A 21,217-nucleotide genomic window follows, 5' to 3' on the forward strand; every position below is an offset into this window, starting at 1 on the left:
GCATGAAAATCAGGAAACACTCTTTTGCTGTGAAGGTGACAGAGCACTGAAAGTTGCTGATGTAGGTTGTAGATTGTTCATCCTTAGAGATACTCAAAAGAAATCTGGATGTGATCCCGGGCAACTGTCTGTAGGTGGCCTTGCTTGAGCACAGTAGTTGGACCAGATGATCTCTAGAAATTCATTCCAATCTCAGCCATTCTGTGACTCTATGATGCAGGTTAACATTATAGATATACAGGAAAACAAAAAAGTTGTTTCATATATGAATTATCTGCCTTGGACTCATGAATAAAGAGGCTGATGTTTGAGGTAGAGCCTGGTGTATTCATCATGAAATAGCAGGCTAATAAAATACTGCTTTTGATTTTAAAATGGTTTAGCTTTAACTATTCAAAAAAAGGGGTTTAATTTTATTTTAATCAATATACTTGATACAATGAAATGTAATGTTGTCCTTTTTGTTTCAACAGTTCAACAAGAAAGAAAGAATATGAGTCAGAAATCGAAACTATCTGCAAAAACATAAGACTGAACAGCAACTAGAAAGACTAAATGAAGATGTCTGTAATGCTGAATTGTCCTACAGTGAAACAAAAAAAAAGTATGAGGAACTAAAAAAAACAAAATTGCAGAAGAAATCTCTTTCAAGGTATATGTTTTTTATTAAATTCATTTTTTAGAGTGAAAGACTTGAAAATAATGATCTCTGCATCCGAAAATTATTGGGCAAACAATCTAATACAAAAAAAAATGTAATTTATCACATATGATTTTAACTGTGCATTTTAAAACACTTGAAAAATAACAGATAACAGTAGTCTCCAGACTAGAAAGTGAGTTGGTTAGTAAAAGGTCACAGATAATGGCAGATCACAGGTCACAATAAAGGACAAAGTGAGGCAGGGACATCTCAGTCCTAGGAAATTAATTAAGGAGTTGTTCATACATCACTTTATCATTCAGGAGTTCAGGGATACTGAATCACCCAGGTATCTCTTCTCCACATACTTCTTAAATCCTTCAGAAAACTGATGAATTTTCAAGCACTACTTCTCAGTGATGCTGATTCATCTCCTATGCATCAAAATTTCCATGTGTCAGCTAAATCTTTTTTTCATTATAATTCATATTATGAGTTTACTTCTTAGAGGTTTGCAGGTTTTATTTGCTTTGGAATTTGGGCTTTTGCCCCCATCATCCCATTTTCTAAGGGATTCGTGTTAAGTCTGTCTTCAAGTGTTTCTGATCTTCTGTTGTCCTTACATTGTGTCTAGCAGGCTTCCTATCAAATGTGTTTGAAAAAGGGTTTGATTTATGTCCCTTGCAGAATTTTCCAGAACTCTTATTTAGTTTGCCTGATAGTATTTTTAGATTTCAATGCACAAAGTTCAGGATCTTTTTTGCTTTTTTTTTTAGATATAATTTCAACCTTTTATCTTGATGTTAATAGCTTCTCTTCTGTTCAGTGCTGTTGATTTTCTTTTTGATATTTCCAAAGTATCTGTCAGAACTTGGCTTGCATGTACTTTGAGCCTCCAATATGACACCTGTAAGTAATCTCCCTCTAGCTTGCAAGTGTTTTGTTTTTTTTAGCTGTTCCTCATGTGAAATATACGGGAATGATTCGTGTCAGAAACTTAGGAGTTCTTGTCACCATTGTACTTTGTGTGAAACCAGCCCTTTTTTGTGACAGGGATTACCATAAGTGCTCCTGTTAATACAAATGATGAAAGGGAAGGAGAAACAAAGGGGATAATTTCTCCTAATCAATCACTTTGTTTTCCAAAGGGTACTTTCCTTTAAGTGTTTGACTGGCTTAAGGAGGTTAGATAACCAAGAGATACATTTTGTTACAAGATGTTGCAAACTTGGGTACTAGGCAAATAACCATATAAGGTATAAAACAAAATGTTAAGACTACGGTTAAGTTTGTAAGTGTTTTTTTTTTTTTTCTGTTAATACATTACCAAGAAAAGTTCATCAATGTCTTCACCGGAGAAAGACTCCAGCAAACAAGAAAAGACCAAAGGAAAGGAGCCACGTCGACATTCGGGTAAAGAAGATAACAGGATTGGCTAAAACCCAAGACTGAGAAGTATAAGAGACTATACTCCAAAGATCCCGGTGTGCGTCCTTGGTGGAGCAGAGACTCCCAGGCACACCCAGTGCTGCTTGCTTATTGCCTCTCGATATTAATCAATTGTAAATAAAATTAATTGGATTAGATCATGGCTAAGACAAAATTTTTATAACAAAATTGGTGACCCCAACGTGATCTCTGTGTGGCTGCTTGGGACTATGGCCCTTACGAGGGGTGCCCCCACAAACTGGCTCGGGAGTTGTAGTCTTGGACAGTCTCGAGAGATCCACGAGCAGAGTAGCAATAACCAAGGAATTTGAGCTCCCGGAAAACTGCAGTATAAAATACCCATAATTCTTGTGCACGAAGACCCGGATGAGAACAACGGACTGCAAGTATTGTTTGGTTGGGTGGGAAGGCCGGTGTGTTCCTCTCGCCATAATTCCAGTCATCCTTGAGGGAACTGGTTGGTGTAGAGAAGGAGCGCATGTTGATGTGTGTATGATTGAAACGCAAAAAACTTGCGTAATTGCATGGTAATAGGTGTAACTGAGACACGGACCAAGCATCCTGGATCTGTAAAGCACAGGCCAGGATAACGGATTTGTGAAGCGAGTGTGGACCTCTTCTAAGCGCGTTTCCAATCTCCCACAAGGGACTTGGCCGCTGAAGGAGGGAAGCGATAGTGATCGATTGAAAGGAGGTACACCTGGCGGGAAACGGGTCAGAGTAGGAGTTGTAACTCTAACCCAGGAAAGGGGCCCACGGAGAGGTCCCAGGAATAAGGCAGGGAGCGAATTACCAGATATACCCCCAGACAGCCCCTTGGAGTTAATGCTTAAATACTGGGGCTCTTGGCCGTCCCAGGAAGGAAAGAGTAAGGAAAAAAAAAAAGGTCCATTACAGTATGGAAGTGTGGACTACAAGAGGAAATTCGGCCTGATGCATGGCCTGGGGCTGCTGATAAGTTGTGCAGAGACGTCTGGCCCCCAGCGAAGTTCCCCCTGGCAGGTAGGGCTTGCAAGTGAGGGGCTCGTCGACAGATAGAGCGGCTGCTAGTGATCCTGGGAGCAGATCGGGCAAGCACAGGTTTTCGCTGCATCCCAAGTTTTGGGAGCCAGGACTGACCTGCTACCATAAGAAACAGGAGAAGGGTAGGGGGAACCACAGTGTGAGTGTGTGGGATCCCAAGTGTAAGTTTGTGTTTCTGTGTGACTGAGACGTAGCAGAGCCACAAAGCGAGTGTGGAGGCTCAATCTGTGGTTCCATATCTCCACAAGGAGAGCGGCTGGAGACGGACAAAGCCTCTACGTTTTGTTTTGGTCCTGTGTGTCTTGTCTGTGTGAGCAGGAGGGCCTGGCTGCCCCTCCCGCTGTCCTTCCTGTGTAAACCTGTGCATCCTTGGTGGAGTGGAGACTCCCAGGCACACCCAGCGCTGCTTACTTATTGCCTCTTGATATTAATCAATTGTAAATAAAATTAATTGGATTAGATCATGGCTAAGATGAAATTTTTATAACACTCATAAAGTTTTTAATAAACTCCTCTAATATTTATAAATTTATTTATTTTTTTTTATTTGACTACATTTTAAAATTACTACATTTTTACATCTGACTACATACACTTTTTGTGGTTTTGTTGTTTCTTAAGCTCTCTTCTAAAGTCATAGCTAGTGTTAGCATCCCAGGCATGTAGTTGGTCAGAAATGTATCTCAAAGCTATGCATTTATGTTTAGGATGGAATTTCATTCTGAAAGTATTCTGTTTCACTTGTTAGTAGAACTTAACTTCTACATGAAGCCATTACTGGTGGTCCTGCCTTCAATGACAATTGCTTTCTAGCACCACTCAAGTGGATTGAGTGCCTTTATTAAGTAATACCTCCATTACTACCATTTGCAAAATAACCGTTCTGTCAACAGTTTTAAGTTACCATTGCTATATTGGGTCTTAGTTACCATAAATTAGCAAAAGCATTGCATTTATAATGATTTAAAGCATACATACTCACATGAAGACATACACAAGGACTGTGAGCAGGTGCACAGAAGGTAAAGTATTTCTCTACCTAAGCAACAGTTGAATACTGGTGAATTTTGAATACGATTGTATAAATGAACGTGCAACTTATAGTTGAATGCCTGGTCTTTTGCTGATATTCTGTGAGAGCAATTACCCCCTGGTGTGTCTGAAAAACATGTCTGTCTGCAACCACCAGTTAAAGTGTATCCTGGGGCTACTGAATAGACTGAAAAATATATTTATACAATCTCTAAGTGTTAACATTAGTCATTCAAAATGCTGCTGTATTTTGGAGAGGAGTCCAGATGCCAAGATTTGCCTAATAGACTCAGGATTTGCACTGAGTTACACTATATGCATATGTGGGTAAGGAGATGTGAGGGCAGGGGCAGGGCCACGGACATAAGTTGTTGCTTGGAGTTATCCTTGGAGCCAATGTAGAAACTTTTGTTTGAAAAAATGGCTGTTACTCACTGATTATAGGGTGTCTTTTCTACTTGTACATTAATCTCCATTACTTCTATTTCCTTGAAGTTCTTAATAATCTTTGGGATTTGCGGTTTGAGACTATATGGGGATGTCTGGCACCTGGTTTTGTATTTTCTTATGTATGTGGCATCTGGGAGATGTTTATGACCTTGTTACACACAAACCTGCTCCTCCCAGTGCTGATGGCATATGCACTTCTGAAGAGCAGATATGGATGTGAATAAAATATCTTGAATAAATGTGTTTCAATATTAGTGGTGATTGAGTCCATTTCTTTGGTTTTGGCCATATTGTGCCTAGTTTTGCTTAAATAATCAGTTTTCTGTTCCATAAATTCACTTCAAAAGGAAAGAGCCCCAATTACGGTTTGAATTAAATTATAACAAGATACAGTTATGATGGTCTGCTAATCTGACATACATGCAGATTATGTATTTATTAAAGATTTGCAAGGTGCAGACCATAATAATGTAATACATAACTGTTATCCTAGAAGTGATATGACTATTATGGTCATATAAAAAAGGGCTAAAACATGTTCATTTTTTTAAATGAAATTGCAAAAAAAGTCTCATCATGTAAAATATAGAAGGCATAAAGATTTTAAAACTTTGGACATTTGATGTTCAGTATCCATTTAGTTAAGCCAGGACAACTTCTCAATGTATTTAATTATTTTACACTACAAAAATAAATCATGTTAAATCTAGAAAAGCAGTAAACTTTTACTTTTAAATGGTATCATGGTCTATATTTATTTACCTCTTGTTCCTGAGACTCTTCCTTTGTAAGTATAGTCTTATACTTGAAAAAAATATTGTAAAGTTATGCTCCTCTTTGCTGTGATGTTACTGTTAAATTTCTTTTGCTGTTGTCTATTAACTTGTTTCCTTATGATTTTTTCCCCTAAGAATTCAGAGTTGGATCTTAAAGAAATTCAATCTCAAAAAGGCATGTGGAAAGCAATCCAGGTAAACAGTAACCATTTTACTTGTCTCAATTCTTGTATCTATCTTCTTTCCCTTCCTACCAAGAATTAACTTTGAGTACCTTGTGACCAGCTCACGTAGAAGGCTAATGAGTTTTGCTAAGTAACAACGCCTGATGTTTAACAATTAGGAAAATTTAAATACTTATGAAAACATGAAACACTTTATTTGTATCCCAGTTATTCACAATAATTTACAGTTTGCTGTATAAGATAAAAATCCTTTAGTAATAATCAGCATATACTGCATTATCATTTGAATTTGTGTTTCTTTCTTCAATTTCCGTAGAAACTGCAATTAGACCCTTACCATATTACCACTGCAATACACTGATACATGCATATGTAAAATAGGCAGCCCTAATACCATTTAATTTTCTTCTGATGTGAAACTGATAAATTCACACAACACACTTTGGTATTCCTCTTTTTTGATTGTGAATTGTAGCTCTTTTCTTCTAGATTTCAGTGATACTTTTCAGCCATCCTCAGGCAAATGTTGCTATTTCTTCAGCTTCTCTGACTGAAATTCCGAGTTTGGCATCACCAAAAAATATTCTAAATATATCCATCCTTTGGCAGAAGGATACCATCAGTTGTCTTCTGCAAGATCAGGGATAATAGTCATATTCAAACTGTTATAATAATCACAAGGTCTTAAAGCCTCAAGCACTGAGTAGAAGCTCCAGGACTATTTTCTGAAGTCCTTAATCTCTGCATTCAGTGTCATCAGATAGAAACAGGTCTTTAAGTGATGTTATTAGAACCAAACTCTGGCTTCTGTCTATGCAACAACTTTCCAGATATTGCTGCTTCAGTCTCAGTGATACCAGAAAATCAAAGTCAATGTTTCCTTCAAAGTTGCAGTCCAATAGCACAGAAACCTTTATCATACAAAAGATCTGCTGTGGTGGGGTTCACCATGGCTGGATGCCAGGTGCCCACTGAAGCTGCTCTATCATTCCCCTCCTCACCTGGACAGGAGAGAGAAAATACAATGAAAGGCTTATGGGTCAAGATAAGGACAGTGAGAGATCACTCACCAATTACTGTCACAGGCAAAACAGACTCAACTTGGGGAAATAAGTTTAATTTATTGCCAATCAAATCAGGGTAGGATAATGAGAAATAAAACCAAATCTTAGAAACACATTCCTGCCAATCCCTCCCTTCTTCTTGGGCTCAACTTTAAATTTTCTTTATCTACTTCCCATCCCACCCCAGCAGCACAGGGGTATGAGGGATGAGGACTGCCGTCAGTTTATCACACATTGTGTCTGCTGCTCCTTCCTCCTCATGGGGAGGATATAGCCAGAACTGCAGGGAGGCATTGCAGTCTTTTACTGCAAGTCCTTGAGTCAGAAACCATCTCTGGCTCCTTCTGCAGTGGTCTTAGATAAGAGAGATTTACTCCAAGAGCTGTCAAAGGCCTGTTTTTCTTTAGAATTGAATGATCAATTTACTGTGATGACTAGAAGTCCTTCTGAACTTTTTTGTTCCTTTTTGTCTGAGAGAGATGTCAGAACCTTTTTTATTTGCTTCACAACCCCCATTTTACTTTTGTTAAGCTTGTTCTCTTCCATTCTGTCACTTTGAACTGTTCAATAGCAGAAACTAGTATCTACGCATCCCATTTCTAGAAAAACAAGCCCTAAGAGACATCATGCAGCTCCTGTCCATCCCAGACATTAGCAGAAATTGTTGGATGTTCCTCTTGTAAACACGTATTTGTGGTTGATGCAGAAATTCCCTCTGATTCTCAGGCTTTGCTGCAGAGAAGGCTGGAGGGAGCAGGGCTGGGCCTGACTCTAGCATGACTGCCAAAGCATGATGGGATTGATTTGGTACTTCCAAACCTCTTTGTCCCTATTTGGTATTCAGTACTGATCTTTTCTAATTATTCCTTGAAATTAAAAAGCTTCTTTCTTTGTCTTGATTCTTGGTAAAGAGCTTTAGTGGCACTTTTAGCCCACTGTTTCTACAGGCAGAAACAACACTTAAAAGGAAGAAAATTTTGTGCTCAGAATTGCTTTTTCATTGTAGTTCATGTTTTTTTCAAGATAAGGAGGTTCTTGAATGCACCTTGTAGTTCTTTGAAGGTGATTTTAAAGTTTTGTTTCAATTAAAGCTATTTTTAACATTTTTCTTCCAAAGCCTCATTTCTATGGGTTAGACCACCTTCACATGTTGCTGTCAACAGTTTTTTTCTTGACAAAACTTATGATGATGTCAAATGACGTTTCAAGTGCAAAAGCTACCATTAACTATCTACTGCCAAAATGTATAGCAGTTTAGTTGGGATTCTGTACTGAGACAGCCAAACGGAATCACCTAATGACATCTGGGTATAAAGTAACAGAGATCCAGAAGTGTTAGTGGGTTTCTGTGAAGCTTGTCCATTCTGCCTACTAACCATAATGTCACATGGAAAGTTATCTGTAACTTAACCTGATATTGTGCCGTTCTATAGGAATTCAGAAATTATGCTGCATTTTCTACTTGAAATCCTCCTGGTAATGATAACTTATTGTAGACTATGATTCAAAACAAGAAAAATTAGTTATTTACCACCTAGCATAGTACTTTGAAAAACATAATTCACATGTATGGTTATTTCTTTCCCTCTTCCCCATAATCTTCTTGGCTTATTCCACTCTGTTTCCACAGCTAGAAGGTACTCAAAATGTTGCCATCTGTGTTCCACTTTAAATATACATAGACATTGTGCATGTGTGTCTCAGTATAAGATATTGTGCATTCTCTTTGCTACACAGATAAATGATTATTTAATTTCAAGTGGTGGTGGATTTTGGATGTTACAAATTTCAAGTGTATGTAAGACCTGACTGTTCTGAAGAACACAGCTGATAGTGCATAATATTTCTCTCTCTTTCTTTCTTTCTTTTGGTTGAGGGGAGATGTTTGGACTGGGTGTATGCTGGATCTTGTATTTCCCAGTCTTGAAGAGTGTTCATTTATTTTGCAAAGGTTGTTCTATTTCACTCTTCAGTGTTTCTCTTCTCCTTTATTCATTCCTTAAAAAAAAAAAAAGAAACAAATAATTAGGAACATGCCTATAGTGATTATGTTTCCCATCAGAAAAGATTTTCAATTTTAATATTTGGAATTTTAATTCCTTCTTTATGGACTTTTTTTCTGTTATTTGCTTAAAAGTACTGTAAATCCATTGTTTGCTTCAATGTCATTTTTACATTTCCTAATATTTCTTGCTGATTCCTCTGCAACGTTCATATTAGCTAGCTATTTGGCATTTTGTACTCATGGGCTTCTGACATGTCAATTTAATGATCAGCTTTTCCTTTATTTTGAAGACATTTTTAATCACCTTATGATCATAGAATCATAGAAAAGTTAGGGCTGGAAAGGATCCTAAGATCATCTAGTTCCAACCCCCCTTCCATGGGCAGGGACACCTCACACTAAACCATATCAACCAAGGCTTCCTCCAACCTGGCCTTGAACAGGTTGATGTATGTATAGTGATATATTTGTTAACTTTTGTTATTTGTTAATAAACAAATATTCGTTTTGTATTTGTTAACTTTTGTTCTGTTCATGGTATTTACTTAAGAGTATAAATGTTCTTTCAGATTTGAATTTTTTCATGTTCTACTTCTTTTGAAATACGGAAAGCTTATTCTACATGTATTTTAATAAACAGGACAGGATTAAATCAGTATATGATGAGCTAGAGGAAAAGCAAAAAGAGAAACTCAAGAAAATAAAGGAAGATATGAACAAGATAGAAGAGATTGATGGTCAAGTAGCTGCTGTAGAAGAAAAACTGAAAAGGAAAAAAGATATATCTAAAGACAAGCATGAGGTAAAAGTAGGAGATTCTGGACCACTCACTAGCATAATTTTTTTTCATTATTAGGAAAAAAATGCAAGAGGAAAAAGGAATCCATAGCTCAGAAGAGTTGGATTTTGCAGCTGTGCAGTTGTGCTGTGATACCACATAACAAAAGGCAACATAATTCCAGCCTTGTTTTTGACCTTTCTTACTTCCTGAACTAGAAAAATCTTTCTGTTTCTTTTTAATTCTGTGATCTGTTTTCTCACAAAAAAGAAGACTGTTTTCTTTATACTTTGCTTATTTATAAGCTTAAGAGAACAACTAGTTTATAAACCCCCAACCATGGTATGCTGGGGACCTTCTTGACTTCCCTGCATTGTGGCTCTATGGATGATACTGATAAAAAATGTTTTTCCTTTCTCTCATGAAAGGTCTGTTTTGTATAAGAAGAAAAAGAAATAGAAGTTTTTTTTGTGTTAAAAATAGTTCCTTAACCTACTTGAATTGACTTAATTAAATACACCCTTCTGAGCCTTTCTTTTGCTGCTAGTAGGGCATACCTGTTGTTACAGTATGACATGTTTCAGTTCTCCCCACTATCATCTTAAAAATATGACCAAAAAGCCATTTTCCTATAGTTGTAAAGTTATGCCTTTGTACCCTATTCTGCATATTTGCAGGATGTTACCCTTCCCTGAGTTTGAAACTTTGGGGAATTTTTTTAGAGAAATAACCTTCACAAAAGAGTAATAGGAATACAAATTAAACTTGTATGACTGAGAAACATTTCTTTCATTATCAAAGTTTCCTCTTTTAGATCTGGTGATCTTTCAGATGTTTGAATATTTCGCTTATATGGAGTGTTACAACAGTGGTAATAGAGGACAGAGGGAAATTTAACAATATTTCCTAACTAAATTACTGGTTGAAAACAAGGTACTATAATGATAAATGGTTTTGGAAAATACCTGACAGTATGTAGATCAGTTGACTAGTAATCCTACAAACATGAGACCTTAGGTAGGTAAACAGTCATCTCCTTAAGGAATACCAACAGTTACATGTCCCTCTACCATCTCAACGTCTGTTGAAACAGACCTTATTGTTCTCAAACAATGTGGGAATCTTCAAAATCTCAACCATAGTTTAGTGCAAGATGCAATGTCTATCGGCTATACTGAAGCAAAACCCTCAAGCAGAACCATTTAGTCTTTCTTTGCAGAACTCTTTGGGATGTCATTTTTCATGTGGGTGTGTGTGTTTCTTAGTCTTAGTCTTATACTTTAATTAAGAGCATTTCCATACCTTCGCTTTATTCTTTTTTGCATGTCTTTTTCTTGAGCAGATTCTTATTCCTTTTCTTTTTCTGGGGGAGGAAATGGCTCTGAAACTGACTGGAAACATGGGGAAAATTTAAATTGTTTTCTGTCTTTTATCACAAGTTAAACAGAGTTTGGCTTTCATGCTGGTAATTGTCCAACCAGCAACACTGTAACTGGGGCCTGTCCTTCTATCATTACACTTAAATTAAGCCTTGTGTACTGCTCAAGGTCTTTGTTCTGTATTCCACTGTGAAATATGTGCAAATGCTGGCAGACATGTCCTTCCAAATGTGAGTTGCCCCACAGTGTATGAATAGGTGGGCATGCATTGTTCACTAATACAAGCAGTTTTACAGTCTGGGGAAGCTTTGAAGCTTCCCTCTTTTTTTGCTTTATGGCAAAGGAAACAAGTATCTTAGGTATAAGGGCTGCAAATACAGCAATCACTGTGAAAGAAATAATTGTTAAGTGTCTGAAAGAGAAGGGTATTTTTACTGGACCTTAATGCCAGAAAAGAAAGAACAAAATGCCTTAACTTTTGTTTCCAAATCAATAGGAAACAAAAATAGTTATTGGTGGTTTGTGTCCAGAATTAAATCAAGGAGTTTTCAATATATAGATAGATATATACTTGTTATGGAACAATTCTTACAATCAAGTAAAATCAACAACTTTGAGCCTATTCAGTTTAGACATAGGGTTTTTTATTTTTGCTCAAAGCACAGATAAAAGAATTTCTGCTGCGTCAGTGAAAAGAAGTTTTTGTTGCAGAATCAGTCTTTAGGCTCATTATTCTGCTATTTTACTGCTAGTAAATAGCTTGTCATAGAAGATTGTCTTCTCCAGTTTTTTAATGCTGGAGAAGGGCTGTATTTTCTGGAGAATGCTGTATTTTAAGGGCTCGTGTCATAGTCTGCATGTAGCAGTACATCACCATTTTTGGAGGAGAGATGGAGGATGCTGAATAAATTGAGTTCAGATAATGGATTATCTGATAGTTTATTTTTGATGCAGGTTTAATAAGTCAAAATGAAAAATTAAAAAAAAAAGATTCCTCTACCAGCTAATAGTATTTTCAAAACAACACATTAATGACAGTGACTAATGTTATTAGCCCTTCCCCACCTAAAACTAAGTAGAAACAATGTGACAAAGATCACATCATTAGTTTCCTGGAAACCTAGAGAGGTGTGGTGTAAGTTATACATCATGGTCTATAGCTGTGTATTCACTTCTCTTTTAAAAGCTTGGAAACAGAGTTTGCGTGAGCAGATTTATGTGTGAATGATATGCAAAAGATATTGTAACTTTAAAGAAGAACTTTCTCATTGATTAAAAGTTTAAATTATACTTTTGGAATGGTAATATGAATGTGTACTTTAAAAGTATTTTTATATAGTGTAAATGGAATTTTAAACTTTGGATAATGTAACTATTATACCATTTATATACACATATTTAGTAATGTAAAGTTTTCTTGTTACATGTATTAATAATTATTATTTAATAATTGATGCTCACACTAATGATGCAAAAAAGTTGCTGCCATTGTCAAGAACTTTACCTTGAGGTGCTAATTATTTCTTTCTTCTTCTTCCTCTTGTTAACTGTCCTTAGCTATATTTTCCAGGAGTTAATGGTAATGAGTTATAAACATTTATTTTGCCCTTTATACAAACTCCATGGAAGCTATTCCAAATACATATTTTGATTTCAGAATTTTATTTGTACCCTCCTTGGCAGAAAGAAAGAAATATGGGGAGCAGATTAAGACTTTTTTTTCCTGCTGTATTATGGTAAACAGTATATGAAGTAGCAGAGATATTTTATATTTTACATGTGCATTTTTTCATTCAAAGCAGAGTACATAAGCCTACATAACAGAAAAATGGGTATGGAAGGGAAAAGGTTTATTATTTAGTAGGTTTAATATTTAGTAACAAATACATTTTCTTGTTTCTGTAGAATGTGGAACAACAACTTTTGAATACTAACATGTCTCTTTACTCGTAAATTCTCCAGAAGCTCTCCTATTTGAATCAGAGAATACAAGAGCTAGATAAGCAGCAGGAGCAAACTGAAAAACAACTGAAAGAAAAAAGAACTATTATGCAGCAACAATTAAATGATACAGAGGTGAATAATTTAAGGCTTGTGTGGCTTTTTCTAAGTATGTTTAATCTCAAAGGCTAGGCTGTCATTTCTACACAGTTGCCTTGGAACTATGTACATACATATATTGTATGTACTATTTTCTGTCTCTTGCTCAAACTAACCTATGAGGTCCATAGCCTTGAGACAGTGTAAAGTACAAAGCAGAATTGATATTGGGGTCATTGAGGAGTCCTTTGCTTTCTTCATTTGCTACAGTGATTCAGATTGCTTGAGGGGCTTTAGAAATGCAATGGAGAAAATCAATAAAGGACAAAAAAGATTCTAGTATAATAGGAAGTGCCTGCTGATTGCATGTTTGCTCAGCAGATGGCATCTTTTTGTAAATGATGGCTTATATCTGCTGTATCAGTTACTAAACTCTGTAATCCACCAAAGGGAATTACTGAATTTCACTACTGAACACTGGCTTTATATAAACACGGTTATAAACATTAGAAGAAACAAACATTTTCTTTCTAATATTCAGTTAATTTTTATTATTCTTTCACTTGCAAATTGTATAAACTTAAGTTAGATATTATGGCATTGAAGATGAGTCATATAGATTAAAAAAAAAGAAATAGATGTTTTCATATTGTTCAGAGTAGCTTTTATGAACCAAGTAATCTCTATTGAGATTCATACATATAGCAGAATCTTAAATTAAGCACTGGGAAACTCATTGATACAGATAGGTGTGGCAGGGAAGACAGTTTTTATATCCCTTAATCTTAAGGATTATTCTCTACTGAACTGCAGGTTACCAGTAGACTTAGAACATGTGAAAATGACTGATAAGTCAACATAATCAGTGATTCTACAGAGTTTTTCAGTGCATTTATTTCCTGTACTTTTCATTATTATTGTTAATACTGCCTTTCCTAGTAACTAAATAACTCTATCCATTAGTTACTTGGTCAGTATTTGATTTGGTGTTCTGGAGGAGTATTAGAGGAGTGTTCTGGTTAAGTGAAATAAAACAAAGTACAAAGCTGATTTTATGAGATGCATAGAGCTCTGAACTGGTAACAATACCTGGATACATTAAATGCTGTGTTCTTAGAGCTTGACACAATTCCTCGATCATAACAATTGGCATTTTGTAAAAGGAGGGTTTTATAAAATGAGCTGTCTTATTTTTAATAATTACTCATATTTCTAGCTGTGTAAGGTCACACTATATGATTCTGTTAATCATGATTTGTTTTTAAGCAGAAGTTATATAAAGTTATATTCAGACATTTTAATGCTGTCCCATGACACTGGCTTGTTTAAAGCTTGTTCAGTGAGTAGTTTAAATGATGTAATGGAAAAAATGGCTATTATTCCATAGTCTTCTTAATGCAGGAATAGAGTCTTCAACTTCCAAATGATCAAGCAATTCACCCAGTTCTTCGTAGCTTACCTATTTTAGGACAAGTTGGATCATATACTGGAGGTTACTGCATCTCGCTGTTGAAGTTGAAGTGACTTAGTTTGGTCTGCTGACATGTCTAAAAGCTAGATACTTAGATAAAAGAATATTATTTCTATCCCATAATACACCAGTAGTCCTGTTCAGCACCTAAAAAGAATTGATAATAATGTTCATATATTGAAGAGCTGAATGACCAAGTGCCAAGGGGCAGTCAGCAGGGTCCCACAACTGTCAGTCACAGGTATGAAAAAGACACTGCAACTTAATCTTTGTTCTGTAGCATAGAAAGTTTAGTGAAACCTTTTTAATTTAAAGGTTTTCAACAGGTTTTTGAGTTGTGTACTTGCAGCTGAGGAAAGTAAGCAGGTGTTCAGGAGTCATTCTCTGTATTTTAATCCTCTGCTGTCTGGAGTTCAGGACAATTGCGGTATGAAAAACTTGACATCTAAAAGAGGCCAACTCTCTCTGTAGGCAACTAAATGAAAAATGCCAGTTTTCAGACATAACAAGTAAGCACTATTCTACCTGCAGAATTGCAAATAGAAATACTGATTCTTCGTGAAAGTTCAGGTTTTTAGGTATCTACCTAAACCAGTATTATATTTTATAAGTACCATTTTCAATGGTCTAGCAGAAAAAACTTTCAGTTAAGACACTGACTCTGCATACACTGAAATGAATAGGCCTAGACTTAGAGCATATGCAAAAATTGTTACTTTTCACTATCATTAATAACATTTTTGCTGTGAAAGAGCTTATTTGCAAGGCTTTTATGTATAAAGCAAAAATAATAAAGGAAATGTATTTTGTGAAGATGGTGACTCACAAACATGCATACATCAATGAAAAAAAGGCAACTGCAAAAATACAAGTGCCATAAAAATGCTTGTGGATATATAGTAGAAGAATTGTGCAATAAGTTGGAGAACTGTAGCTGTATGTGCAACACCATGATCTTACAGAAATGCAATTTTTCCAGTTGCCTTAAAAGCTTCTCCTGCCCCCTCTAAAACAAGTTCTCTTTCTTTAGATATACAATTTCATGAATTGTTGCTCATAACCATGTGCTTAAATGACAAAATTTGGAAATCTAGCCCTGACTAATTAACATGCTATGTTTGGGGTTTTTTTTAAATCCTAGGAAAAACTTTAATTCGTATCCAGTCAGATTGCTGAAAATTCTCACACTGTGGAAAATTTAAAACATGAAATTAAAGAAATACATGAGTTATGTGACATGAAAGAAATACAGATAGAAAAGATAGAACAACATTTTGCTGATTTGCAGTAAGACCTATCTAGTACATGAATTTTAAAGGACAGTTTATTATCTTTACTGAAGTAATTTGGTAATTCTACTTTATTACTATTGCTAAAGATAGTTTTATTATTTTAAAGTATTCTTTCTAGGAAATGTAATACACTTTTTGTCAATATTTGAAAGTGTTTTTGTCTGATCACTGCTTGTAGTTTTAACATATCCATAGAAGTTATTAATGTTTAATTGTCTGCCTCCCAAACTGAATTTTGGGTATCAGAATTGCTTCTGGAAATCTGATAACATTCATGGTCAGTTGCATCCTTAATTAATGGAGGATTCCATGCACTCTGTTTTTTCTGGTTTAAGTGTGGACCTACGCTTACTGTGACTGATGAGTCCTGAAAATAGTCTCAAAGGGCTCTATTCAACTGATAATGCAGGCTGCCTTCTAGGCCATGCAAGCCTTGGAGGGCTGTATATGCTGATTGCACAGCAGGCTTACTCTTCAAGGATAAACGTGAACCTGCTGTGCAATGTCAAGGAGAAAGCAGCTTGGATTGTTGCATTCTACGTGATGAGTAAATAGTGAAAAAGTCATCTTTGCATCATTATACTACAGATCCTTTTCTGTGATCTCCTTCAGTTATGTACTGTTGGTGTTGAAAGATCTTTGAGAGATTATGCCATGAAATTCTTGACAGCGAGGAAAAATATTTTTTTTCAATGTAATTTTTTTAGTTGGATACGTGGCACTAGACATGGATTTTTTCCCAACTCTCAATTCAATCAGAATGATTTGGAAGGACCCAATGTACAATGGAACTTACTGAATTTCAAGTATGAAAGACATGTTTCCACTCCTGAAAATCTTTTCTCATTTTCCACAGCTCTTTAGCCAGTAGTCAGTTTCCTATCAATAGCATGTTATAGTCTGTTTCAGTGGTACTGAAAGTTAGTTCCAATAATTCATTGTTTTTACAGCCATGAAATCCATCTCTTTCAGAAAGGAATTTTCTTGCAAATTGTCCAAATTCTAGACCTAAAACAGACACTAATGAGAACCTTGCATTTGTCTTGAGAACCTGCTGTTAGAGCTTCCACCTAACAGAAAGAACTCTAAAGTCTAAAAATCATCCAAAAAGTACCCCTCTAACTTCCGGAAACAAAATATTACAAAAATGGTGTGAAGCTTCCACTTCCAGTCCCAATAAATAACAAAATATTAGTTACCAAATACAACACTGGTTATGGACTGAATCTGTGTCTCAGAATATCATATTCATGTAGATGCTCCACATGTGTGAGTGAACCAGTCCATTCTTTAGAAAGTTATTTTAGACATGCAAACTGTTTTTTAAAAAAGTGAGAATTATGTATGTCAATAGACACATTAGATATGAATTGACAGGCAATGTCTTGAAGTGATCTCAACATTCATGATAAGCTCCATCATATGTTTTTAATAAATATTATTATTTGCAAGAAGACACTATTATAAGATTAAAAATGAGACCTGTAAATTAAGACTAAAGCATAATATAGTAGAAGATCTTGATTACTTCATTGAATTCTTTTTTTTTCTTTCAAAGGCAAATATCAAGTGGTGTGGTGATTAAGGAACAAAATGTTCAGATGGTGTTTAATCATCTTAGAGATAAGCTAGCAGAATGTGAGAAAAAGTTAAATCAGGAAGAAAAAACATATGGAGAATTACTACATATTAGAAAGAAAAAACTGGAAGATTCAGAAGTGAGTATTACCAGAGCTGGGTTTCTCTATGTTAGAAGTGAAACTATTATTTGGTTAGTTCTGGCTCTTCTTAGGTCTTAAAAGTAGGCCAGTTTTATCAAAAGTTTTAAATTATTAGTGTCTTCATGTCCATGTGCAAGTATTTCCAATTAAATAAATTGATATTTTTCTGTAATAGACTTCTTTCTTTCTGTGGATAAAGAAGTCATTCTAGGAAAATTTTAAAATTGTTCTTTTGCTTTGACACTTTTAATTTTTCATTCATTTTTTTGTTTCTTCTAACTTGAAAATCTTTTCTCTATTTCACCAAGTGTTCAGTAACAAATAAATCTCAGATATTTTTGACTTATGATTGACATCAGTAAATATCCATTCCTCTTTAATCACTTAAGTACAAGAATAGTGCTCAGTGCATGCAACCTTCTTGATAGAGCAGCAGTAAAAGATAGTTAGATAGTTGCTCTATCAACTGATACTTGATAGAGCAGCAGTAAAACTTTAATCATTTGGATAAAGCTATTTCTGAAATGTTTGTAGCTGCCTCTTAAAAAGACCCTCACCTGGATCTTAGTTGTTGTGGTTGATACTGGGCGGATGGGAGCCAGAGACTGTGTAAATACAACAGAGAAATCAGAGCTATCTGAAATAGAATTACAAAATACATTGTGGTAGTAACCACAAAATCTTCTGAGAAATCACATGCGCGTACTTAATTTCTTTTCTGTATTATCTTGATATTTTAGTTTTTCTCCTCAGAAAATGGATTAATTGCCTAATGCTTCATGTATAATTGTTTTTGATTTTACATGAAAACAATAGCATTAAAGTGTTTCTCCACTGGGGAGGCATTCCCAGATCAAGATTTTTTCAACTGTAGCTATATTAAAAATAATTAATATATTAACTTTTAATCTTGTGTTCTTTATGTGTATGCCCATCATATACTTTTCTTAGCTTAGATTAGTTTAGATAAAGTAAGCTGCTCAGTTACGTTCTCTTTAGCGTTCATTTTTACTTCCTATTTTCAATGTGTTAGTTTTTTGGGGTTTTTTTTCTTTCATAAAATCTGTACTGATGCAAAATGACAACAATAAGAATATGGGCTCTTTAAAAATAGAGCTTGCCACTTTATTACTTTCAAAAGGATAGTAGTCCTTTCAACATACCATATTTGGCCCCTTCATTAAGTTAAATTAATTCTGAGGTAAAAATACTTGCCAGTATGTTGAGTCCCCCTTCTTCACCTTAACTTCAAAAATAGCTGTAGGGATAATTTAGTGAGGTACCTTTCTTATCTCCTTCTTCAGGATGTCAAGATTCATTTTTCTTAATGTGTCCCTTTTCATCCTGTCTTGTCTCTGCTTCTGTCTCTTTTACATATAGAGTTATGGATATTGCATGAATTGCAGAGCTCTTAACAGTATTTTTTAAATTATATTAATAAATATTTGAGTTATGAGATTCTGCCAAGCTTTTGGTGATTAAATGTAAGTAGAAATATTACACTACGTGCCTTAGAGCCTGTTTGAGATTTTACGGGAGCACATTGCTGGTCTTTGTGAGAACAACTCTCCATCTAGACGTATAGCTGGAATGGAGACACATGCTGTCAAACTTTGAATACTCATGTTCTTATTACCTAGTCATTTTTATGTCATTCTTCTTTATTTTTATGGGAAATACAGATAAAAAACAAAACATTTATTCATATCTAGGAAATTCTCAGCCCCACTGATGTATTTGATTTTTTTTTCCTTGATAATGAGAAATAGAATGTGTCATAAATGTTTGCATTACATCAGAAAGCTCTCTTTTTCTCTGCCTCACATCAAGGTGGTAATAACACCAGCAAATCAAAATATTCTGTCAGTACTTTATGGAAAATCAAAAAAAAAAAATCAGCAGGGTCTTCAGTTTGTTTCCCAGCAGAAATGGGCAGAAGACCTAGTACCAGTGAGCATAGAAAATTTTGAGAGCATTGGAACTAGGATTTACAGGCAAGCTCTTCAAGGAGGCTAGCTGTGAATTGTGGAAGTTACACTATGGCTTTTAGGATGATCAGTGTGTCTTCTGGGAGAGGTCACTTGACAGCTTTCAGAAGTTCTCTTTAGAGTAGAAGGTCAAATAATCTACCTTGCTTTGGTATTGAGTGATAAAGATAAATTTTCTCCTTCAATCAGGGTTGAATGGAAAAGTGTTTAAATTTTGATTTTCCTTTGCACAATTTCTGTAAAAGTCCTGAATTCAGGTAATGTGGTACAATAGTTATGATGTTTTTTTCACTCTGGGTCTGGAGGTTTATTGAAGTAGTAATGGAGCTTACATGTTAGACCAGTTTTCACAGTCTCTGCTTCTCTGAGTCTGAAGCTGGGTGAGACCATTCAATCATTAACTGATAGATAATTCAATAGGAATAGACTAAGCATACTTTTAAGGTGAGAGATGAGTAGCTGGAAAAATTGTCCTCACAAGCTTAACACCCAAGGGGACTAAGCAGTAGAAGAGCAGCGCATTGACTTCTGCAGTACAGAGTACAGGCAGCAGTTGAAGAGTTTCTTATCTAGGCTTTCTAGAAATTCTAGTGGGATACAATATTGAATGAGAACTGCCTGTCTACATAGTCAAAAAAGTTACATTTTGTTGCAAGTGTCATGCAGTACAAAAAAAAAAAGGCTAGGGACCCTTGTCAGCTTTGTGAAGAGAAATGGAGTTGAAAAGTGAAAGGGAATGGAGTTGAAATATGGTCCCGATGTGGGAGAATCTGCATGAGAAACAGCTTCAGCACAGATCCAGATGGAAAGAAATTTTGTGCGGCAACTTTTGCGTTGCTCTGAGGGATAGAAGTTGTCTATAAATGATCAGGGCAGAATAGGATTCAAAGCTGAAGAATCTTCATGCCTGGCTCTTGAAAGAACACTCAGCATGTGTGATTTGGCTGGAGAGCTGTATCACTGATTTGCAGACCTTTTAGATTCTATCTTCTCACAGGAGAATGTAACAGCACAGATAAACACAAGGTGTGACTTCTGTTTTACTAATGTGCATGCTACTAAATGTGGTGAAATTTACATGTATAATGTTGAAGTTATACCTTATGGGCATATTTTATCACTGTGCTATTTGTAACTACTCTTATAGTTTCTCATTACCTTATGTTCTACAGAGACGCTACAGTCCCCAAACTATCATATTGCCATTTGGTTCAGTGCTGATATGTGCTGTATTAAACACACAGATAAGAATTCTTTGACATAACGATTTATAGTGAGTGTTGGATCACATTCAGGAGGATTATGTTGTGCCTTGTTTTCTTAACCTCAGAACAAGCACTTTTGCTGTTATTTTCTGCTGCTAATGTGATTATTGTACTTCCAATTAAAGTAACTGCAAAAACAATTACTGTGGTTTTGAAGATTGAGCAAGACATTTTGAATGACCACAGCTATTTTGAAATCTGAAAATTTGTCCTCATTAGTATCTGTTATTCAACATACCATAATATATTTCCAAAATGTAGATGTGCAAATCTTTAATTTCAGAGATCTGTATATATGGACTTGTGCTTCTGCTATCTCTTTAAAAGTTGTTACACAAAGAATTAACAGATATGCTAATACTTTGACTTTCTTGTTGCTTTGAAATAGTAGTGATACTATAAATTTCTAATTCTAGTAATTACCATTAGTCTTCTCCTAAAAAATCCTTACCTCCTAATACTGTTTCTAGATTTTCTAAGAATTTATTTGACTGTTGCATGATATTGGAAAAAAAGACACTAATAAACTGATATTTCTTTAGCATCTTACTGTAAAATTAAAAAAGTGCAGTAATGTTTCAGGTAAAACTGAAGGAGAATTTCTCAGACATATAAAGGCATTTGATCGAAATAAGCTTTGAATCAGTTATAATTAT

At 35.3% G+C, this 21,217-nt stretch overlaps 1 protein-coding gene across 1 annotated transcript in view; it reads left to right on the forward strand.

The window, feature by feature from the left end:
- CCDC178 (coiled-coil domain containing 178) overlaps positions 1-21,217 on the forward strand; it is a 154,259-nt gene that overhangs the window by 24,135 nt on the left and 108,907 nt on the right. The window contains 8 exon segments of the mRNA XM_013130098.3: positions 474-523; positions 526-624; positions 627-652; positions 5,509-5,568; positions 9,268-9,429; positions 12,747-12,860; positions 15,437-15,582; positions 17,146-17,305. Coding sequence (XP_012985552.2) covers positions 474-523; positions 526-624; positions 627-652; positions 5,509-5,568; positions 9,268-9,429; positions 12,747-12,860; positions 15,437-15,582; positions 17,146-17,305 — 817 coding nt within the window.

This window comes from Melopsittacus undulatus, chromosome 1 (assembly GCF_012275295.1).
Source record: "Melopsittacus undulatus isolate bMelUnd1 chromosome 1, bMelUnd1.mat.Z, whole genome shotgun sequence".
Taxonomy (NCBI): Eukaryota; Metazoa; Chordata; class Aves; order Psittaciformes; family Psittaculidae; genus Melopsittacus; species Melopsittacus undulatus.